Source organism: Vidua chalybeata, chromosome 1, assembly GCF_026979565.1.
Source record: "Vidua chalybeata isolate OUT-0048 chromosome 1, bVidCha1 merged haplotype, whole genome shotgun sequence".
In the NCBI taxonomy this organism is placed as follows: Eukaryota; Metazoa; Chordata; class Aves; order Passeriformes; family Viduidae; genus Vidua; species Vidua chalybeata.
In genome coordinates, this window is record NC_071530.1 from 111,122,818 (window position 1) to 111,146,147 (window position 23,330).

A 23,330-nucleotide genomic window follows, 5' to 3' on the forward strand; every position below is an offset into this window, starting at 1 on the left:
TGCATATGCTAATTTCTTCACCTTTCAAGCAACACATCAAAGACATTTTGCTTACACAGATACTCAGCTAAGACTTCTATATTTTTAACTCATTAAAATGTAAGTGCTCATGTTCTCAGTCTTGATATAGCAGTCAAAAAACATTCAATGCTCATTTCAAACCACACTGACAGTATCAAATAATGACCAAATAGGCTATTGCTGTGTATGAAAAATAAATCTCTTCTGTTTGCAAAGGAATACTAAAAAGCTTAGAAACAACCTGTCTTTTATTCATATTTACAGTTGTGCATATAAAATTATTTAAATAATGTCTTCATTCCCTCTGTACATAATGTTTTGGAACATAGTGTGCTCCAGGCCAAAACATTAAACTTAGAATATACATAAATGTAAGTGACATTTTACCTGAGTGACATGAAGAGTTCCTGAGACTTTGGGAGCCCAGCAAGCCAGCACACTGCACTGAACTGCACATGCAGATAAGGAGCATTTTCTATATTATTTGTATGCAGCATACAGTAATTCAGTGAGGAAAAAAAAATTCCAAAGTTATCTTCTTTTTAAAAGTTTTCCAGTATTAACCCTTTTAATTATCTCTATTCATGTATTTTTGGACAAGCCAACACTTACAAAAGTAAAACCAAACAAAAGAGGAAAATATAAAAAATATCAAATCAAAATAATTAAGAAGCTGTACACTTTTGCATAGATCTGGACACTTACCTATAAGCAGGATAACTAATACATCTGTAATATAATAACCAAACAGCAAAGGCTTCTGCCAGACCTCCACACCAACAGTACCGGTGAGCAGATATGCTGCTATTAACACCTACAGAAAAAAAGATAACATATTTTCAATCCATTACATCTAAAGGTAGAGAATTTCACTTATTATCTTAATACAAATGCAAAAGTAAAAAAAAAAAAAAATCTTTTAGTTACCTCCTGTCCCTAGTTTACCTTCTGCTGCCATGGCAAAATTATTTCTAAGCAGTGAAGCAACTTGCAGGGTCACCAACAGAATTATTTAAAATGTATGAAATATGGTAAGCAAGCAGCTTCTCTGGTAATGTGTGCATCTGTTTATATGTGGTAAGTATTACTGACTTACCTTTTCAAAACACCTAAATCCACTTTTATTGCCACTTTTATCCCCATTGCACGTGCACTTCCCTGTTTTTAGATACAGACTTCAGAATTAGTAATGTGGTTATTTTTGCAGCTTTGCCCCTTGAACTGATCATATCAGAATAACTGAGAGGGGGGAAGAAAAACCCTAAGCTCGTATGAAACAATAATAAAAAATAATAAAAATATTCAATGGAATGTGAAGAAATAAAAAGAATGGGAAGTAGATGAAGTCTTCCCTGATTTTTAATTTGTTTGACAGTAACATCATTACAGGACACAAAAAGAATCACGTAGATGTCATGAGGAGTGGAAGAACACATACACAAGACTCAGGAGCACCCAGCTAGAGGGACTGCTGCCCTCCTCTAGCCTGCTTTGTTCTCAGCTGCTTAGTTTTGCCATAGGACCCATAAGGGGCTGTATGTTTCATGCTACACTAGCTCTAAATTAAAATGACGATGTTAATTACAATGCCATTTAGAAAACTGCATATTCATCTCTTTATTCCCAAGTAACATTCAGTAACCTTTATATTTTCCACTCAGTGCAGCTTCTTACTCTGGGATGAAAAAAATGGTTTCCAGCTTTACTTGTGTTACAGATTTTACTATTTCTTAATCAGGTTTTTTAATACACAGGTTTTTTTTCTATGTTATGTATTTTCTCCATTTGAACTTCAACAAGCACATTCCTGGTCTTCCATTAAATTTTAACTCAAAGATACACTGAAAATCTCTTTGTTAATTACCAGTTTTTTTAAGATCTTCTATTAAATTTTAACTCAAAGATACACTGAAAATCTCTTTGTTAATTACCAGGTTTTTAAAGATCACAGATTAAGAGCTAAATGCTGATGTCGCTTAAACTTCTATTACACATAGATAATGCTACATTTGGTTTCACTTACTTCTCTGTATCTGAAATCAAGATTCTTGCCCTGTCAGTATGTAGGTCTTTAAGAGGTTTTGCTTGGATTTTGCATTGTGGAAGTGGATGTTTGAACTGCCTCTTCAAGAATAAGCAGCACAACAGATCCACAGCAAGGAGCAGCAGGCACCAGGAGTGCCATTATGTCTTGGGCCACTGAAGACAGTGAGTCAAATTTTGGTCTTAGTGAAGGACATGTATAATGGGTTTTGCAATTCACTGCATCAGAGCTAACATTTGGCTTCCTGAAGAAATTGTATCATATTACCCATAAGACATGACGGATGGAATCCTGACCCCATCAAAGTTGATGGCAAAACTCCAACTGGCTTTGATGGAGCCTGAATTTACCCTCACACGTTGAATCCTGAACAGACTTTTTTGGCAAGTGATAAAAGAGGAACTTCAGTATTAACCATTATTACAGTCAGTACTTTTGGCAGGGCAGTCATGAGCATCACTGTCAGATGTCAGTGCATGTCTAGGAACAGGGGTGTGGATGCAGTGGGGTCTCACAGGGAATGCCCTGTCCTGGGATTTGGTGATGCAAGACTCCCAGGTCGAGATTGCCTCTTAACAGATGTAGCATATGGAAAAAAAACACTCCTTGGCTTCAAAATTTTGGTATATTGTTTTTTAAGGACTCGTCACTTTGACTACACTGAAGCAGTCTCCAGCTTTAGAAAGCAGACCTCCTTTAGAAAGCCTGAAGGATGAGAAAATGGCTGTGTCCCTTGATCTAACCTATGCTAGCAAAAAAATTGAAGATTGTCAACATTACTAGCAAAGCCTAAGCTGTATAAACCAGCTAGCAAATCAGCTGTATAAACTATTTTAAAGGCACTGCTGGTGAAAAAAAAAAAAAAGTAAAGCAGTGCTCCTAAGTTCAACTGAATAATTTTACTTAAGAAAAGATGGCCAAGTTTTTTACTTATCTCTCTACCATCAGTCAGCTTTAGTACTTTTCAGATCTAAATGTAGTCTCTAGCAAGTAAAAATAATTGCAGCCTTTTGTAAAATGAGAAGCCCAAATCAAATAACTGCATTTGGTTTGTGTGGCCAGTTTTTGGTAGCAGGGGGGCTACAAGGGTGGCTTCTGTGAGAAGCTGCTAGAAGCTTTTCCCATGTCCAGCAGAGCCAATGGCAGACATCTCCAGGATTGGTCCACCACTGGCCAAGGCAGCACCAACCAGAAATGGTGACAATGCCTCTGGGGTAACATTTTTTTAAAGGGAAAAAAAAAACCAAAAAAACAAAAACAAAAAAACCAACTTACTGTGCAGTTGTAATTGCTGCCAGAGAAGAAAGTAGTGAGAATATGGGAGAGGAACAGCCCTGCACACACCAAGGTCAGTGGAGAAGAAGGAATAGGAGGTTCTCCAGGCACCAGAGCTGAGACTCCCCTGCAGCCTGTGGTGCAGCCCATGGTGATGCAGCTGTGCCCTGCAGCCCATGGACATCCAGGGGGATGCAGAGATCCACCTGTAAGTCCCCACACCAGAGCAGGTGGGTGCCTGAGAGGAAGCTGTGAACCTGCAGGAGGCCCATGCTGGAGCAGGCAGGGATCTGCAGACCCATGGAGGGAGGAGCAGGTTTCCAGGTAGGACTTGTCATCCTGTGGGGGACCCATACTGAAGAAGGCTGTGCCTGAATGACTGCACCCCATGGAAAGGTACCCATGGGGCAGCAGTTTATGAAGAACTGTAGCCCATGGGATGGACTCACATTGGAGAAGTTCACAAAGAACTGTCTCCCATAGGAGGAACTCTGGAGCAGGGGGAGGACTCCTCTCCCTGAGCAGTAATAGAAACAACCTGTAATGAACTGACCATAACTCCTATTCCCTGTCTCCCTGTGCCAGTGGGGGAGTGGAAGTAGAACCCAGGAAGAAGGGAGAGGTTGGGGAGATGTGTTTTTAAGATCTGTCTTACTTCTCATTATCCTGCTTTGATTTTGATCCATAAGAAATTAAATTAATATCCCTGAGCTGAGTCTGTTTTGCCCATGATAGTAATTTGTGAGTGATCTTTCCCTGTCCTTCTATCAGCTCATGAGCCTTTCATTATATTTTCTCTCCCTGTCCAGTTGCAGAAGGGAGTGATAAAGCAGCTTTGGTGGGTGCCTGGCATCCACCCACCACAATAATACAAGTGAGAACTATATAGCAAGGTAATGTTGATGGGTACAATCATGGATTCCAACTCTCAGCAGCATCTGACCAGGAATATTTTTGGCTTTCCAAGACCTTCTCTATGAGGATGAGGAATACTTATGATGGAAAAGATATGGAAATACAAGGTGTTAATTTGTAAGCCCTTTGATATAGCCGACAGCAGGACAAGATTCTGAGCAGGGGCTCCCTATCTTGCCACAATTTTGTAAATAACAGCAATATAGTCACATTTGTTCCTGTGTAAAATCAGAATAATTCTTTGATGTGGCATTGGGAAAATTCTATATAAAGATAAGGCAGTATAACCCCTCAAAGTCTTCTACCTTCTAGCCTCTTACCTGTCCTCTAAAATTGTTGATATTTTAAAATAACCATCTCTTTCATGTCTTTTCACTATTTCAGGTGTAAGTTTTGTGACCACTATATTTTAGACTGTGTGTGTACATAATTTTTTTCTTACCATTGATTTACCATTTCTGTTTTACACACAGGCACATTTAGTATGCTGTGTGATATTCAACATGATAAAAAAAAATCAAATATTTTGTCATCTTGTAAAAAAATGTGGATATGCTTTAAAATTCTTTATGATTCCACAAAAACCTGACATTAATTTTATTGTAATATTCAATTTCACTAGCATTAATTGCTCATGTGTTGAAATATTTTCCATTAACACAATGCTCAAAATAAACATCTAGGAAGAAAAGTAATTTAAAATACAAGGCTACTTCATTCTTCTGATAATAAATGTGACACTTGCCTAAAAGAGTAAGAATGATTTCCTACAAGCTATTTCAATAGGAGTTAGTTTTAATGTCATGTGCAATTTTTCCACTTTATTTTTTTCTCAGTTTCTTTTTCTTACTTTATTTTTTTCTCGGTTTCTTTTTCTTTCAATAAATAATTGAAGGTTGCAAATCTTATACTTTGAAAAATTTTACCTAAGAAGATGACTTTGCATTTAGACATTATAGACAAATAGTTAAAGGCACATGGAAGATTAATTAATCAAATAAATAAATAATTAATTATCAAGGGAATCATAATCAAGTGGTTAAGAATGAAGCAGTCTGCTGCAGAAAAAGCCTGTGCACAGTAGGTTCTTCTGTTCAGATTTTACATGGATACACCATGGGGCTTCTCTCAGAGAACTGAGTATTGAGAGCAGTTTCCAGCCGTGTCTGGAGGCAGCTTGAAGCAGACACCATGGTCTGGCCAGCACTGCTTCCTCACTGCTATCACTTCTCTTACTTCAACATTTCCATTGTGCTCCAGCTTTGGAACTAAGTAATAATGCTTTTTCTTCACAAGACAGGCTATGCTTTCCACAGACACTTCAAATTAGAAAAGCTCTGAAAGTGAATATCTTTTCAACTGAAATTAAATTGTGAATCCTGATCATATGACCAAAGAACAATATATTTGCATCTTTATTTTGCTTTTTAATAGGAAAGGGGTTTTGCCCCTCAGAGAAGGTAGAAATTTTTTCAAGATGTGATGTGCACTTGAACTTGTTTGGGATTTCTCTGCCAGCTCCTGAAACACTTGCTGCAGTACCTCCCTGGAAAAGGTCATATAGAACATATTTCAGCATGAGTTTTTTAAATAAGCTTGTCAAAAGAAAACCTGGTATATGGCACCCATGAAAGAAACCTTCCCCAGCTTTGATGGAACGGAAGGAGAAAAGGAAGTTCTGCAATGTTTCGGTTGCTAGGGGCATCTTGCACTTCCATTTATTGAGAGTTCCAAGGCAGGCAGAGGGTTCTCCCAGAAGCTCTAGGTGCTACTGTCCAAAGCCATCAGGCAGAAGCAGCTGGGAAAGCATCTTAGACTGAAACCCTGGGGCTCACGGTCCAAGCACCCATCCCTTCAGGAACAACTCTATCTATATGTGGGATTTCTGATCATCCTGTCCTTGCAGGGCAAGGGCTGGGCCAGAGAGAGCTGCCGGTTGCCTTTGGGATTTTGCTGCTTGTGCTTCTTCTGAGCTTGCCCCTCTTGGCTGGGGAGAGGGAGAGGAAGGAGAGTGGAATTGTCTGGGTCACTGCAGCTCTCACACAGCTCTTCACTTTTAAAGTTTTAATTAAGAATATAAAGGGTATCTCCTGTTACACTTAAGGCAGCACCAATGGAGCAGATGTATCATTACATCATATTAAGGAAAAAATAGTACTTTGTTCCCCTGCTATCAACTCAACTGCAGTGGCTTATGAAAAGCAACAGCAAGATTAGGCAAGTATTTCATTAGTAATATTAAATATTGGTAATATTTCATTAGTAATATTAAATTCTTCAGAAAGAAAACAGATTTTTTTAAAAACAAAAGAAGACAATGCCTGTGAAAATTAACATATGGCAAGAAGCCAGAAATTTTAATTTCTCAGGAAAGCTTTGTCTTTTTTTTTTTTTTTTTTCCTCCAAGAAACTTAATCTGCAGATATTAGCTTTCTTTGGTCTGTCTTGTAACAAAAATAAGTCTTCGTTTTCAAGATGTATCCAAAGGGATTTCTCACAGATCATAGCAGAGGTTTATTTTTTAGCCTTTTCTTCAGACTTTTGGGGTTTCCAATAGGTGTGCTTACACAAAAGTGCATGAAAATTGTCTGGATGCTATGATACAGAGGCTCCTCTCCCTGCACCTTTTCCTGCTGCTCAGGAATCAGCACAGGATAGATAGATCCTTGTGCAGGAGGGAGGAGAGACAGGAATAGCTTTCCCTGCTGGATTTGCTGCCACCTTGATTCTGGATCCACAAACATAATGGTCCTCTGACCAAGCATCTCTCAGACACATTACAGCCATTTTTCAAGTTTACAAACCACAGCTTCCTGCAAATGATTGTCTGCTGTAATCAAAGCTAATTGGAGTGCCAATTACAGCCCAGCTAGCGTAATTGGGTTACCAGTTCTGATGAGTCATCAAGTCACAGAAAAACGTGATGTGCATAAGTCCCACAGATTTCTCTGTCTAAAACAAGGTATTTTTTCATGAGGAATAGCAGCTCTTTCTCTAGAACAGCTGAGGCAGAGCCTGTGAGCAGGCTGTGTTTATGTACAGCAGAGCTGACTCAGCAGCAGTGTCCTGGGAGCCACATGCCAGTTAAGTGCTCGTTAAGATCATCAGTCCTCTATTTGCATGCTGACAGTAACTACTGCTTTTCTCGAGTTCTGTGGCAATAACAAAGCCCAAAGTTCCTGACTACCAACAAGTTTAAAAGCAGAAGCAGGGGACTAAGTGTCTGACATGCCAGTGCACCATTAAGTTGCAGGTGAAATTACTGAAGACAGGACAGAGAGGCACATTCCTGCAGCAATCCAGCAAGGAATGCCATAGAGGAAATACTGAACTAAACATCGTGAATCAGTCTGGAAGCAGCTAGTGAGTGCTTCCACACTCTCTGCTTCTAAATGTGACTCTGGGAATACCTGGCAGAGAAATAATGGGGAAAAAAAAGCCAGCAAGGGAAACATTACCTTTCTTACTCATCATCAGCTATTTGCTATTGTCCCCAGTATCCTCTAAGTTACTGGAGATTAAGAGCTATCTTTAACAGTGCACATATAATATAAATTTGCTGAATGAGTTTACAAAACAAGAAAAAAAATTTAGGGGAATTAAGATCTTTTACTAGACTAGTCAGTAGAACTGGAAAAAAAATGTACTTTCTGGTGTACATAATGGAAAAATACCACCTTGAGCTACAAAGCCTGCCTTCTTTTGTTCATAGGCAGTCACAACAGCTGTTTTTTTACCAATGGGAAAACTGACATACAGAGATTTCAATAGTACAGTCTTCTACCACTGCTGATGACTGTGCTAAAGAGCATCAAAAAATTCTCACATTTACAAGCTTATCACTTTGACTGTAACCAACTCATCACAGGAGGCACTAAAAAACAAGTGAGCAGGACAGCAGGTCAGCATCAGAGGAGAACAGGAAACAACACTTGTTAGCACCTTGCATCCCAGTTAATCAAAGCAGTTTACAAACTTTACTAATATTCAGCCTCACCACAAATCTGTCAGGCGGGGAAATATTACTACCGTTCTTTCCCAGATGGGAAAACAGGGCCGCAGGCACAGGTCACTAACAGGCACTGACTGAGCTAACAGTACTGCTCTGCTAGTTGATACCCATTCCCAGATTTAACCAATAATACAGTTTGGATGCTGCAGCGATCCAGCAGAGCTTTCGAAACATTCACATGTACAGTGATCATCTGAACAAGAAGTGAAATAGGCTTAGACACAGCTATTCCTCTCCTGCTGGAAGAACTTCACAGAGAAGCCTTACACAGACATGACTGAAACTTGCAAACCAGCTGGCTGCCTAATGTCTTAGTCCCGAGCCAACTTCTTCTCCCAAAACCTATTTTCTAGGGGACAACACAGATGCACCACAGCTGGACCACCATCTCTGAGTTGTTCTCACACCACTGGATTCTGATTATGTTTACAGCATTACATCTGCAGCCATTAATTTGAATACTGTATTTCTATTAAAACACATATTTGAGTATTTGTCAAACTTCTTTTCAATTATTTGGCTGTACCTTTCATCTCATGCCTGTAGCAGGAAGCTCAGAAGACTGACTGTGCTCTTCAGGCTGCAAGACCTTGGCTATCTGAGACCCAGTTAAGCCAGCCCACAGAAAGCCCAGTGCTGGGCCCTTGGAATTGCACTTGGCTTGTTAATACTGCTACTCATCTGTGCACTGAGGACACCATTCACTCTGGTGCCCTGGGCATGTTTTCTGAAGATGTCCACAGGGCTGAAAACCAGACAAGAACTCAGCTGGTGCTTACTGTGGGCTGATAAGTAATTCACCTTACTGAATGCCTGTGACTTTTTGACATCCATGATGACTGACTTATTTTTCAAAGGCAGAACTCACTTGACAACAGTTACTGCTCTCTGCATAGGTCCAATGCTATTTCCACTACCACATTTGTTATAAAATGGAGTAGAATTGAGAAGGTCTGGTAGCGTATAACTGTGTAATTACTGTTAATAGATACTACTTGGACTAAATCACATCGTGGCTCACAATCTGGTATTGGGGGGAAAATAGCTTGTGGCTTCAGATAGCGCAGTAATTTTTGTTAATACCACAAATCAAATGCAGTTAAATTACATTCTCATGGGCACTGTCTGGCTGCTAGGCTTGCTGCAAGCCTTTTTTCTCCTGCACAGCAATGAATCTCTGATGCTGACAATTTGCTCAAGAGCAGCCCTTTATTGTAAATGCAGAAAATATTTCTGAATTACTTATAGGGTTTTGCAATTTCACATATTTCAAAATCTCAGCCAAATATATTCGCCTTGAACTCTATTTTTCTATTGCTTTAATATTATGAAAACAATTACATAGTTAAAAAACCAAAACCAAAACAGGGATGATAAATACTTACCACTTGGCTTATATCATATCCCCAAGGAAGAAAAAGAACTCCTGTGTTATATTTCTCCCAGTGTGAACACATGAAGTTAAACAAGACAATGCTTAAATATATATACATTGTATATACAGAAACTCCAGCTTTCCCATTATCACGGGAACAGACAGAAAAAAAAGAAAGCACAAAAATGGAGGTAGCCCAGCTATCCAGCCCATGGTCAAATAGTTCTCCCAGAGGAGTACTGGACTGAGTCCTTCGAGCATGTTTCCCATCTATGGAGTCTAGAAGGATTGAGAAAGGAAAAGAAAGAATTAGAGCACAACAAAAGGAGTAGATTTCTTCACATACAATTCACTACTGCCATATATAACATACAGGAAAATTACACTGATGAGAACAAATTGAAGCACAACAGCCCCCTCAATACCAACAGGTTAGAACTGCTCATAAAATAATTGCTCCAGATATCAAGATATCAATTTTTCTGTCCTTACATCAGCTCTGAAACGAAATGCCACCTTCCTCATGAATTTTAGAAAGACACTCATAATTACTTGCCCCCAGTGGTCTTGAAACATTTTTACATCAGTTCTGCAATTAGTTTCAAGTGCTGAAAAGTATCCATAGGGCTTCTTGCCCATCCATAGGTGTCATGGACCCTCTGAGCCTTCAGACCTCTTGTGGGGTGGATTCACTAAGGCATTCAAGTTCCTTGATGCTCAGTACCTCAATGACTAACAGTTACATGGCAGCTTAAAGGAGCAAATTTCACAAAATTTATTTGTATTTGTGCCTACATATATTTTAAAGTATTTTGCAGTTTTCATACAAGAGTGTGTCCAGGTGGCCAAAAAGGCCAATGGCATCCTGGCCTCCATCAGAAATAGTGTGGCCAGCAGGACCAGGGCAGTGATTGTCCCCCTGTACTCAGCACTGGTGAGGTCACACCTTGAATCCTGTGTAGTGAGCTCTGGCTCTCACTACAAGAAGGACATTGAGGTGCTGGGGTGTGTCCAGAGAATGGCAACAGAGCTGGGAAGGGTCTGGAGCACAAGTCTTATGAGCACTATCTGAGAGAGCTGGGGTTGTTTAGCCTGGAGAAAAGGAAGCTCAGGAGTGACCTTATCACTCTCTACAACCATCTGAAAGGAGGTGAGTGAGATGGGGGCCAGTCTCTTCTCCCAGGTACAAGAAGAAACAGTCTGAGGTCACACCAGGGGAGGTTACATTGGACATCAGGAAAAATTTCTACACCAAGACCCTTGTCAAGCATTGGAACAGGCTGCTCAGGTAAGTGGTGGAGTCACCAGCACTGAAGGTTTTTAAAAGATGTACAGATGTGGCACTTGGGGACATGGTTTAGTGGTGGACTTGGCATTGTTGGGTTAATGGTTGGACTTGATGACCTTAAAGGCCTCTTCCAACATGTACAATTATATTATTCTAAGAATGCATTATAGTTAAGGTGCATTATGTGTTGATCACTTTTAGTACTTGAGTGCTAGATATGATCCAGCACTGTACAGGACCTTACTCTGAGGATGTAGTTGGACAATATGGTTTGAGTTGATCTGATAGTTCACTGCTGTTGAACAGGGTGACCTGCAGCCTGTTCAGCTGGTGGAAATACAGCAAACATGTTTTCTTCTGGGTCACTGAATTGGTACTGTGAATAGTACAAAATGCAAGGGAGATGGCACAAGGGAGGGATGGTGAACACAGGCAGGAGAAAGGTAGTCTAGCAGCTGTAACATTTCTTAGTTGAAATGTCAAACCATACCCTTAGTCTCTTGTCTGAGACTGTGCAGGTGAAAAACAGAACGATTTTCCTCTTAAAGTTAAGTGTAAACATGCAGGATGAACCTGTTAGGGAAAAGTACACAGAACAAACCCTACAGATTACTTGGTTTTATCTTGAATCTCAAATTAAAATGGAGATGCTTTTCTTTGTAATATTACTTGGAAGGTTCTATAGCTAACAATTATTAGCTATTGATAGCATTAATAACCCAAAACTGACTAGGAACACAACTCAGCAGAGTGAGACCAAAGATGCCACAGCTGCTGTAGATCATATACTACTTATTTCCCTGGATTATTTGGCAGTACTGTGAGTTTTGTTTAATGTAAATATACTTCAGGGACCCAAACCAGGAAAAGATGGGATTTCATTTTGTACAGATTTTAGACTATATCTCTATTGTAATATCTAAACAGCTGTGATATATCCTCTGCTCAAACACAAATCTCTTGAGACAGTTCTCAAAAACTTAACTTAACTCTAAAACTTAAATATCTCATAGAGGATTTCAAATATAGCTTGCCTGCTTCTAGAGACTCATTCTCTCTCTATTAACATTTCCACTGAATTTTCAGCATCTTACTGAAATGTGCAGAAAGAAAACTGTAGCAGCTTGAGGTTACTTGAACGGCATTGCAATAAAATTAGCAATGAGAAATTCTTCCATCCATTAATATCTCTGAAACGTAAAATATGTACCTCACAGTGAAAAGTGGTTTTCATTTTGGAAGAACTTGGTTTTTCTGAAAAGAAACTTATAATATTGTCCTAAAATACAGTGGTTCTAATTATAATGGTCATGGAAAAAAACACAGGAACTATATGACACATACATCAAACCGGATTTTGAGAAATCCTTAACCACATTTTCCATGTAGCTTCATTAGCTTTTTAAAAGACTGAAAATATTTTCTGGTTTAGGTTTCAGTTTGAAATCATTGATGCCAACAATGGTGTGTATTCATTAGTTAACATACACTGTCTCACACTTCCATTGCTTTAGAATTCTTATATTATGATTTTGTCTCACAAAAATTCATAAATACTCTGTTTTATAAAGTTTATATAACTTTTAAAGAGTAGAATACAAAGTAAAAGCAAAAAGCGCTCCATTTAATGGGAAGGAAATGATACCAAACCACCTTAAAAAAGCAGGAGGGATGGAGAGCAGCATGTTAGGGAATTTGGAGAGAGTAACTGTGTCATTAAAATAAGCTGAGAAAGATTACAGTTGCATATTTAGTTAGTTATTATGGTTCTTTGCAGTCTTCCAGAGGGAAAACTTTGGCCATGCAAAATTAAATCTCCGACTAAATATTTCATGAAGTGGCTTGGACAGCAGACATAAAAATCTACATATATATTAGTTAATTATAGCTTTGACTGTCAACACCATATTCCTTGTCTTCCAAGTATTAGGAACTACAAGCTTCACTGGCAGAAACCATCTACATTCTAAATCTCAGAAGCTGAACTTCCCATGAGCCTTCTGGGGTGCCATACACTAACAGTTCCAATATGTAATTCCAATTTATGAAGCAATAGTCACTTCATTAGATTCCATAAAATGACATAAAAAATGGTTTTCACAAAAAAAAACACTGCTTCTGAGTACAGAGAGCTGCTAGAGAAATCTGAGTAGTAGTCACCTTCAAGATATTATTGTCCCATTGCTTTTTATGGTACAAATACAAAGAAATTCTGGACAAAAAATATTTTGGCACAATCTCACCAACTGAATAAAAATGCCAAGGTATGTAGAATGCAGAGAGATACATCTGCTCCAGGGGATACTCCAGGTGAATCAAGATGGCTCTATGTGCATTGGTCTGATTCCAAAAGTGGTCAGCCCCTCTGCAGCACTGCAGCCTACATGTATAACACATCTGTATATAGCCTGAGGATCTCAAATATGGCACACAAATATATGGCTACACTGCAGTGGCCTTACCAGAAACAGGTAAACCCTCCAAAGAGAGGGTACATTTAGAATGAAAGAATAGACTCATTAAGGTTGAAAAAGACCTCCAAGATCATTGAGTTCAGTCTCTGACTGAACACCACCATGTCAACTAAACCATAATGCTAAGTGCCATGTCCAGTAGTTTCTTGAACACTTTCCAGGGATGGTGAATCCACCACCTTCCTGAGCAGCCCATTCCAAGGCTTAACCACCCTTTAAGAGAAAAATTTCTTCCTGATGTCACACAGGAGCCACCCCTGACACAGCTTGAGGTTATTTCCTCTTGTCCTGTTGATTGTTGTCTGGGAGAAGAGACCGACCCCCAACTCGCTCCTTTCAGGTGGTTGTAGAGAGCAATAAGGTCATCCTTGAGCCTTCTTTTCTCCAGACTTAACATCCTCACCTCCTTCAGCTGCTGAAGCAGATTTGTGCTCCAGACCCTTCACCAGCTCTGTTGCCCTTCTCTGGACGCACCCCAGCCCCTCTTCTGGTGAGGGGCCCAGAACTGAACACAGGATTCGAAGTGAGGCCTGACTGATGCTGAGCACAGAGAGATGATCACTGCCCTGATCCTGCTACCCACACTTTTTCTTATACAGGCCAGGATGCCACTGGAGTTTTTGGCCACCTGGGCACACACTGGCTCAATGTTAGCCACTGTCAACCAGCACCTTCAGGTCTTCTTCCACTGAGTCACTTTCCAGCCACTCTTCCCCTCAGGCTGTGGCACAGGACCCAGCACCTGGCCTTGTTGAACCTCACACCACTGGCCTCAGCCCATTGATCCAGCTTGTCCAGATCCCCATGCAGAGCCTTCCTGCCCTCCAGCAGATCAACACTCCCACCCAACTTGCTGTCATCTGCAAACTCACTGAAGGAGCACTCAATCCCCTTGTCCAAATTATTGATAAGGATATTAAACAGGTCTGATACCCTGGCTGTCCTGCATGTGCTAAAGACGATCTCTTCCATAACCTTTCCAGACACTGAGGTCAGACTGACAGGCCTGTAGTTCCCCAGATCCTCCTTCCAACCCTTCTTGCAGGTGGGCATCACATCACACTGCCCACTCTCCAGTTCTCTGCGTCCCCCCTGGTTGACCAGGACTGGTGACAAATGCTGGTGAGCAGCCTGGCTCTTCTGCTGGCTCCCTCCATACCCTGGTGTGGATCCCATCCGGCCCCACAGACTGGTGAGTGTCAGCTGGCACAGCAGTGCACTGCTGCTCCCCCCTGCATTACTGCAGGACACTGCTGCTCCCTGCTGCATTACTGCAGGGCACTGCTGCTCCCTCCTGCATTACTGCAAGGCACTGCTGCTCCCTCCTGCATTACTGCAGGGCACTGCTGCTCCCCCCTGCATTACTGCAGGGCACTGCTGCTCCCTCCTGCATTACTGCAGGGCACTGCTGCTCCCTCCTGCATTACTGCAGGGCACTGCTGCTCCCTCCTGCATTACTGCAGGGCACTGCTGCTCCCTGCTGCATTACTGCAGGGCACTGCTGCTCCCTCCTGCATTACTGCAGGGCACTGCTGCTCCCTCCTGCATTACTGCAGGGCACTGCTGCTCCCTCCTGCATTACTGCAGGGCACTGCTGCTCCCTCCTGCATTACTGCAGGGCACTGCTGCTCCCTCCTGCATTACTGCAGGGCACTGCTGCTCCCTCCTGCATTACTGCAGGGCACTGGCTGCTCCCTCCTGCATTACTGCAGGGCACTGCTGCTCCCTCCTGCATTACTGCAGGGCACTGGCTCCTCCCTCCTGCATTACTGCAAGGCACTGCTGCTCCCTGCTGCATTACTGCAGGGCACTGCTGCTCCCTCCTGCATTACTGCAGGGCACTGGCTGCTCCCCCCTGCATTACTGCAGGGCACGGGCTGCTCCCTCCTGCATTACAGCAGGGCACTGGCTGCTCCCTCCTGCATTACTGCAGGGCACTGGCTGCTCCCTGCTGCATTACTGCAGGGCACTGCTGCTCCCTGCTGCATTACTGCAGGGCACTGCTGCTCCCTGCTGCATTACAGGGGCTCTGTTCTGCTCCCTGTCCCTGCCCACCACCTCAGCAGGTGGCTGCCTTGAGGATATCGGATCTTCCTGCTGAAGACTGAGGCAAAGAAGGCATCAAGTACCTCAGCCTTTTCCACATCTTTGGTCACAATGTTCTCCTCCACATCCAATAAAGGATGGAGATTTTCCTTGGCCCTCTTCTTGTTGTTAATGTATTTATAAAACCACTTTGTATTATCTTTCACAGTGGTGACAACATGGAGTTCTAGCTGAGCTTTCACCAATCCAATTTTCTGTCTACAAGACCTGATGACATCCTTGTACTCTTCTTGATTGTCTGCCCCTATTTCCCAAGGTTATGAACTCTTTTTTTTCCTCCCCAGGTTCCAGTGAAAGCTCCCTGTTCAGCCAGGCCAGTGCTCTTCCCTGATGGCTCATCCTTCAGCACCTATGATAGCCTGCTCCTCTGCCTATAAGATTTCTTTCTTTGAATGTATCCAGTTTTTTTTGGCCCTTATTACACAGAACCATGCAGTCTTTTAAATATACTACTTTTAGTATCCCCAAAAAATAACTCTGTTGCACCATGTTGTGGAAAGTCTAGTTAGGAACAAGACAGCTTTGGAAGAGAAAGTAAAAAAGCCACACTAACATGGATCTCACTCCCAGGTCAGCATCATTTCAGGTCTGTCTTCGCACCACTGCACAGCAAGGTGCAACGTACCTAAAAATACACTTGTGGCACAGTATAAAGTAGTAAAAATGGAATTTGAAAGTGAGGTGTAGGTGTTATGGGAGAAAAACAGCAAGATGAAAGAAAAAAATATATATTTATTTCTGTAAGAAGCTCAGGCCTGTCATCACCATCTCTCCTGACACACTCCTTAAGCACTGAAGTGCCTAACAATTTCCTTTTTTCTGCTTTGTCCTTTATTTTTCCCATCTTTGAAAGCACCCTCTGCTAATTCTGGTGTCTGAGCTTCTCAGAATGTCATCATCAAGGAACAAAGATTTTTATGAAACCAAACAGCAGTGACTCTCCTATGAAGAAGGATGAGAGAGTTGGGGTTGTTCAGCCTGGAGAAGAGAAAGCTCCAGGGAGTCCTTAGAGCAGCCTTCCTGTACCTAAAGAGGCTACAGGAGAGCTGGAGAGGGACTTTTGTCAAGGGCGTGTAGGGATAGGACAAGGGGGAATGGGTTCACAGAAAGAACGTAGGTTTAGGTTAGGTATTAGCAAGAAAATCTTTACTGTGAGGATGGTGAGGCACTGGATTGTGTTGTCTGGAGAAGCTGGGAATGTTCCATCCCTGGATGTGTTCAAGGCCAGATTGGATGGGACTCTGAGCAACCTGATCTTGTGGAAGATGTCCCTGCCCATAGCAGGGGGATTGGAACCAGACTGCTGCTATATAATGATTTACATTGTTCCTCTAAAATAATTTGAACTTTCAAGAGGGATAACAGTTACTGTAATAGAACCTCTAATATATTACTTAATATGCTGTTTCAGGTTTAAGTCTTACGAATTTTTTTTTTGTGTGTGTGTTGTGGTTTCAGGGGTTTTTGTTTGTTTGTTTGTTTGTTTTTTTAATCTAAGAGAACTGTTTTGGAAAGAGATCAGTAATTTATCCACAATGCCTCTTTATCTCAGAATCATCACTAGTGAATTTGAAGATAAAATTACATGAAAATGCAGACATGCAAATTATTTCACTGTACGTTACCTAAAGCATAAGCACAAAAGGTGGTAAATGCACTGAACAGCCACACCCAGGTGGGAACAAGTCCAGGACTGGTACCTGAAAAAAAATGGGGTAGTGAGTCAGTGTAACAGGGGTTAACATCAAAGAAATCCACCAAGATATGTATGTACATACAAACTAGCTGCCACTGATTAACAGACTGCATCAAACAGATTGAAATATTTGAGTCTGACCTTCAGGCATTGGTGAGCTCTATCAAAGAAGCACAGAGCAGGCTTGAATGTGTTTTCACCATAAAGGACAAAAGGTAATAGAGAGGTTTTTTCATCCTGAGATTACTCTAGTATTGCACAAAACAATGATAGCAACTAAGCAAAAATATTCACAGGTCATGGGAAGACTATCCTTCGAAAAATTAGTTATTGTTCATGTAATATATATAAAAAAAAGAAGTTTTCAAGCATTATTATCAGTACCAGTCTGGGGTTTGTGTAGCACTCTTGCCACAGAGATCTGAACAGGAAGTTTTTGCCCTTAGGCTAGCAGAAATATTAGCACGTTTTTTTTAACAATGAGAAGGAAAGGGTGGTTGAATTGGACAGAGACCCAAGTTCTGTTCTTTCTCTGCTGATAGCACTAATCCAAGGTTATTGTTGCTCCTTTAAAGAAATCGATCCTTTTTCCAAAGAGACTTCTATTTAACTTAAACATCACCCAATACTACATCAACACTAAACAACTGTAAATGCAAAGTCGTCTCAGGTTTTGCCATTTGGCACCAAACACAGGTGTGTCCTTGCCTGAATTGATGCCAGGAGATGCCAGCACCTAAAGCAGTGCCCTGACTACCTTTCTCTCAGTGTCTCATCTTGCCATTCTGAAAGAAAAGATCACAATTCCTGACTCCTAGCTGCAAATCTGCAAACTGTACCATGAAAACCAACTGTGCAGGAAATTAAGTTTTTTTATTTCTGATCCAAGGTATAGGATTGATATATGATACTCCAAAAGCCCTTTAAGTTGTATGAAAGTTTTCCATCACCTGAGAAATGATGGGGACTGTTCTCATGTGGACTCGGGAAGAGCTTGCAAACTACACACACAGATCTCAACTCTAACAGACTTAATCACCATTTCAAATGTCTTCAATTCCATGTATATCTACTGAGAACATGCCAAGATAACATCATCCCATTAAAAAGATCTGTTCCGGATGTTCTTTTATTACGGGGCTGAGTAAATATCATCTGCATTGATAAAAAAGCACCCGGTGTTCAAGAATGAGGTCAGACAACTGTATAACAAGCTGGTCCTGAAAATGTAACTTTTGAACCAAAACTGCTAACAAGTATCCCTGCCTCTAGAATTGCTATGATAAATGTACAACAACCCACACCAAAGGGTACCTCCTGAAGCTAACCACAGGCATAACAAAATAAAGACAGCTAAATGTAGTTGTTTCAGGAACTAAAAGTGTTATCTTCACTGAATTGTCTAGTTTAAGGAAAATCAAATACTTTTATCTATATATATTTTACATATTAATCACCTGGAAGATTCTTACTACCTTCTGTGGGCTTCAACAGCTGGTCTGAGAAGTCCAAACCAAACATGCCCTACACTCAGGAGCAATTAGATCAAAAAAATTTCTGACTTGGTCTTCAATGAGGAGCAAACATGGACATGGACTTTGAAAGTCATAATTTGAAAAGACATTTATTTAGAAACTATGTTTTTGTCTAGAAGCAGTCTCGAATAGGGGATGTGAATATGTGGAGAAACGAAAGGGAAGTTAACTCCTTCAGACATCAGTTTAGATATTAGGAAATGTGAAATCAATGAAAATGTTATGAAGAATATTCAAGTGGATTTTGGCTCTGTATTTAAACCCTGGAATGAACTTTAAATATAATGAGATCTTCCCAGAGACTTCAAGCAGCATAAGCTGAAACCCATTTTAGGGATAAAATTAAATAAGATTTTTCAATAAAATTATCTAAATTTATAATGCTATGTGTGAGGTAGAGTCTCCTATCTGTGCCTATAGGAGCCTTATTAAAGGAATAAGTGGAAGATTTAAGTGTCTGATACCTCCCTGCAACATTCAGAAGTATAAGCAGTTCAGTAGTTCTGAAAAATTACAACATGAACATATTTACCTGAGGCAGTGTAGTCCCAGTCATAAAAAGATATTAGAAAATAATTAAATAAAATCATGACAAATCCAGAGAATGTTAACAGGTTGGGAGCAATCCACAAAGGCACTATCTGTTAAAAAATGAAAGGAAGAAAAAAGAGAAAAAATATATTTCAAATTGTTCATCTTATTTTAATAAAATATTTTATATCAGGAAAGAAGCTTTTATATGACATCAGCAATGTTCAGATTTGTATATATTTCCCCATTTAATTGGGAAATTTATTTTCAAATGCAATCTTTTGCCTGATTTCTGTGGCTGCAGTAAGAATGATATTTTTAAAACGTTGTACTCCCTTTAAAATGTTGTACATTGTCCTCATTTACCCAGCTTCCAAGGAAAGCCTTTTGTGAACAGCTGTATCAGAACTGAAAGAAGACTACAGCACCCCAGTGTGGTAATTCAGCATCCACGTGGCAGGTTCTTTAAGCATTGTATTCCCACTCTATAACAAGGAAAATCCTTCTTCCAAAGTATGTGAATAATTTCTTACTCAAAACATCAACTAAATCAGATCCTGAGTGCATTACACTTTTAGATTCAGAATATCTCCCCATTACAAGCATCTCCCTACTCTCTGGATAGTAACTTTCTGGCAGGGTCTCGCTCTTTATTCATCAATTATTAACACTCCATTAATTCATTTTACTTTGGAGGGTGCTGAAAAGGACTCTCTGCCTTCACCTAAACCTCTTTGTCCCAGTAACCATTTTCAGGCATTAGTTCCCTGTGGCTTTAAGGCACTCCTTACACTGTAAAAGGAATCCCTTTTGAAAATACTTTTCCCAAGTAACACAGTTTCTCCAGAATATTTTTTGCAATAGCCTACACAGCTTTCTACATGATTTTTAGACAGAACATATTTGCAGAAGTACTAAGTATCAACCATTATCATCACTCAAACACATTATCAATATATTTAAAACACAAAAATACTGGAGGCTTATAATTAATTTATTTGGAATGTCTAAGGACTCAAAATGTATATAAATTACTTCAACACTATAAAATAGTACAAGAAAATATTAAAGAAAATCAAGTCAAATAGTTCCTGATACTAACAAGAATAGTATATTACAATATACTATAGAATATATAGTATACTATAACTATACTAACAATAGTTTTGAAATCAAATGTTTTGTTAATATTTCTGGACTAGCTAGCTGAACAGACAGATAAATACATATTAATTACTTCTATCCTCCATTTACTTAAATTTACTTTTAAAATCTGAATGCTTTGAGTGATTAACTATCCTGACTAGATTATCTTTTTCAACTATAGAGCAATTTGTAATATTCAGGAGAAATTGTGAAACCGATGGTTTCGGTTGTGGTGTACAGATGGTGTACAGACTAAGTGGACACTTCCAAAAATCAGATTAGAGTTCCTGAACACTTTTCCATTATTTTTCTTAGATGTTTTCTGTAATAACATTGGGAAAACTATCTGATATTTGTTTTCCTTATCAGCAGGACTTTATCACAGATTTTAAAACACAATATGTCAGCTCTCATTGTATTTAAAATACACCACTGAATGCACACAGCAACTATTTTTAAAATGTTACATATCTATCATTCTGAGTGTTCAAAAGGGCAAATCTAAACCTCTAAGAAAAGGGACAGCAAATGTCCTCTGAAGTTCCTTTTGGAGAGTGTCTAAGGAGGAACCCTTCACTGCATGGTCTCCCTTTCTTACACTGACTGCATGCTCAGCATGCAGCAACAGCTGTACATCTCCCAGTTGTGCTACCTGAGGATGCAGAAGATGAATCCCCTGCTCGGGATTTATCTGGTGTCTCTGACCTTCCATGAAATAAGAAGCACAGACACTGAAAAAAAAACCTAGATTTGTCTCTTTTAATCTAAATCATAGATCAAAAGTATGCTTTGACACACTATGGATGAAATGTTTACATGGATATACATTGATAAACTGACTGCTTTTTCCTGGATGACTCACAGGAATTGTTGACTATCAAATCAAGTGGGGCACCACAAACTTCTGCTTTCTAATTATGCTCATCATTCTGAACAGTCATAATGTCATTTTTAAGTTATTACAGGAAATAATTCATGCTTCCATGGTATGAACATGAAGAAGTTATTTTAGCCCACTTTCTTGCTAACTGTGTATTTTAAGAAGGAAACTTTCAAAGGTTTTTCAATTTGTTATAGTTGCAATCCCTTTGGCTAACAGACACACCATGAAAAACAGTTACAGGAGTTCTGTCCTCAGGAAACAGACTCTCCTGCAGTTAAAACCTTAAGCAAGTTCTTTTGATCCTTACTGAACCTAATCTGTCTAGGTATTTGGAAATTATTCCAGTTGCAAAATCCCTTTTGTTATATTTAATGCTCGTTATCTTTTTAGTTGGCATTACACTACCATCACCCTATTTCATAATTAGAAAATCACAGGCTGTTCAAGATTAACTTCTTACACACCTTGGAAAAATAGAGCCTGAATTTATTAGTATGCTATAGAAGGATGAGCTGCAATCGTTATTGTCTAATTAACAGACAGTAAAGGTCTACTACATCAGTGTGCTACATGATTAATACAACTGGAGGTGCCATGGGGCAAATCACATCTGCTCTCTGGCAAAACCCTTGTTTGCTTGAACCTTTTAAAAAACTCTTAATTCCATGAAGTATTAACTGATTTCTGTTTTTCTGGGTCTAGCCATTCATTCTAAAAGCCTTAATACCAACAGCAAATGCTTTAATATAGGAACTATTTGGATAATAAATGGTAAAGTACACATTTATATGAAGATCTGTTCAAACTTCACTAGGTCACTTGAGACTACTAAAATGCTACTCTTGCCTAATTCTGATGATAAAATTAAAGCTCATAAAGGCAACAGAGGGGAGTTTAATTGATTTCAGTGATACTGGCATACACCTGTGTATTCCAGTGGGATTTCCTCCTTTTCCTCTCATTGTCCAGCATCCCCACCAGAGATAAATGAACTGGGTTATGGCAATATGTTTTCAGCTCACAAATTCACAGATTTTTAATGTAAACTCGTCTTAATTTCTTATAACACAGGAAGTACATTTTACAATGAATGCTAACAACTTACAACATAGGAAATACATCTTCCAATGAATTCTGCATTGTGGAACACAGAGAAACTTGTGTTGCCATTAGGATTAAACAGGCATGTGAAAGGCAAGACCCAAATCTCAAACCATTGTTCTCATGAGTTGTTTTGGTTGTTTTTTTTTTTTTTTGGCTCAGTGAATTTAAGGTTGCTATTTCTTAAACTCCTCTAGAATCTAGTAAAAAAAGTCCATGTGGAATTTTTATTGTTACCAGTTTAGAAACTAAAAAATAATTAATTTATCTGAGAATATCTGAGAATGGATGCATCAGGATGTCGAAACTGAGTGAAGGAACTTCTCCCAGTCATCAAGATGCACACTTGTACTGCCCAGTTTTGGATGAACATAGTAGATGCAAAACTTTCTTTAAAAAATCTTTAAAAATTATCCCAATTTCCCTATTACAATGCACTGTTCAGGAACAAAACCATTATAGCAACTTACATTCCTACTGATATTTCACAAACAATTATATTGTGGCCAATAATTTTGGTGCTCTTGCAGTTCTCATTTTTGTCTCTAGGAACAACATAGACTCTACTGCAATCTCAGTTACATAATGCTTTTCCCTCTGCAGCTGTGCACTGCCAGCTCCTCTGCAGGACTCTGATTCTACATGGCAGTATATTTAATGTTAGAATGACTACTTCTGCAAAAGCTGAGCAACATAATTTCCTTTTAAATCCTTGTGACACATCACTGAGAGGTATTTTGTAGCCCTCCTGCACCAGAAGGCAAAGTGGAACATTCACTGCTGTATCTTCAGGATTCAAACCAAACCAAATGGCACAGTACACACTGCACCCACTTCAGTCTTTGGTTCTGTACTCAGATTGTTGAAATAGGTTTTAAGTTCTTTGCTCTGGTTTGGGTTCTCCTCTGGCAAGAAGTGAACAAAATCA

The 23,330-nt window shown here is 39.7% G+C and overlaps 1 protein-coding gene across 1 annotated transcript in view; it reads right to left on the reverse strand.

Moving 5' to 3' along the window:
* LOC128785532 (ethanolaminephosphotransferase 1-like) overlaps positions 1 to 23,330 on the reverse strand; it is a 56,145-nt gene that overhangs the window by 18,607 nt on the left and 14,208 nt on the right. The window contains exons 3-6 of the mRNA XM_053938221.1: positions 19,274 to 19,382; positions 17,136 to 17,210; positions 9,653 to 9,921; positions 727 to 835 (exon numbers count right to left, since the gene is read on the reverse strand). Coding sequence (XP_053794196.1) covers positions 727 to 835; positions 9,653 to 9,921; positions 17,136 to 17,210; positions 19,274 to 19,382 — 562 coding nt within the window. The remainder of the gene's footprint in view (positions 1 to 726; positions 836 to 9,652; positions 9,922 to 17,135; positions 17,211 to 19,273; positions 19,383 to 23,330) is intronic.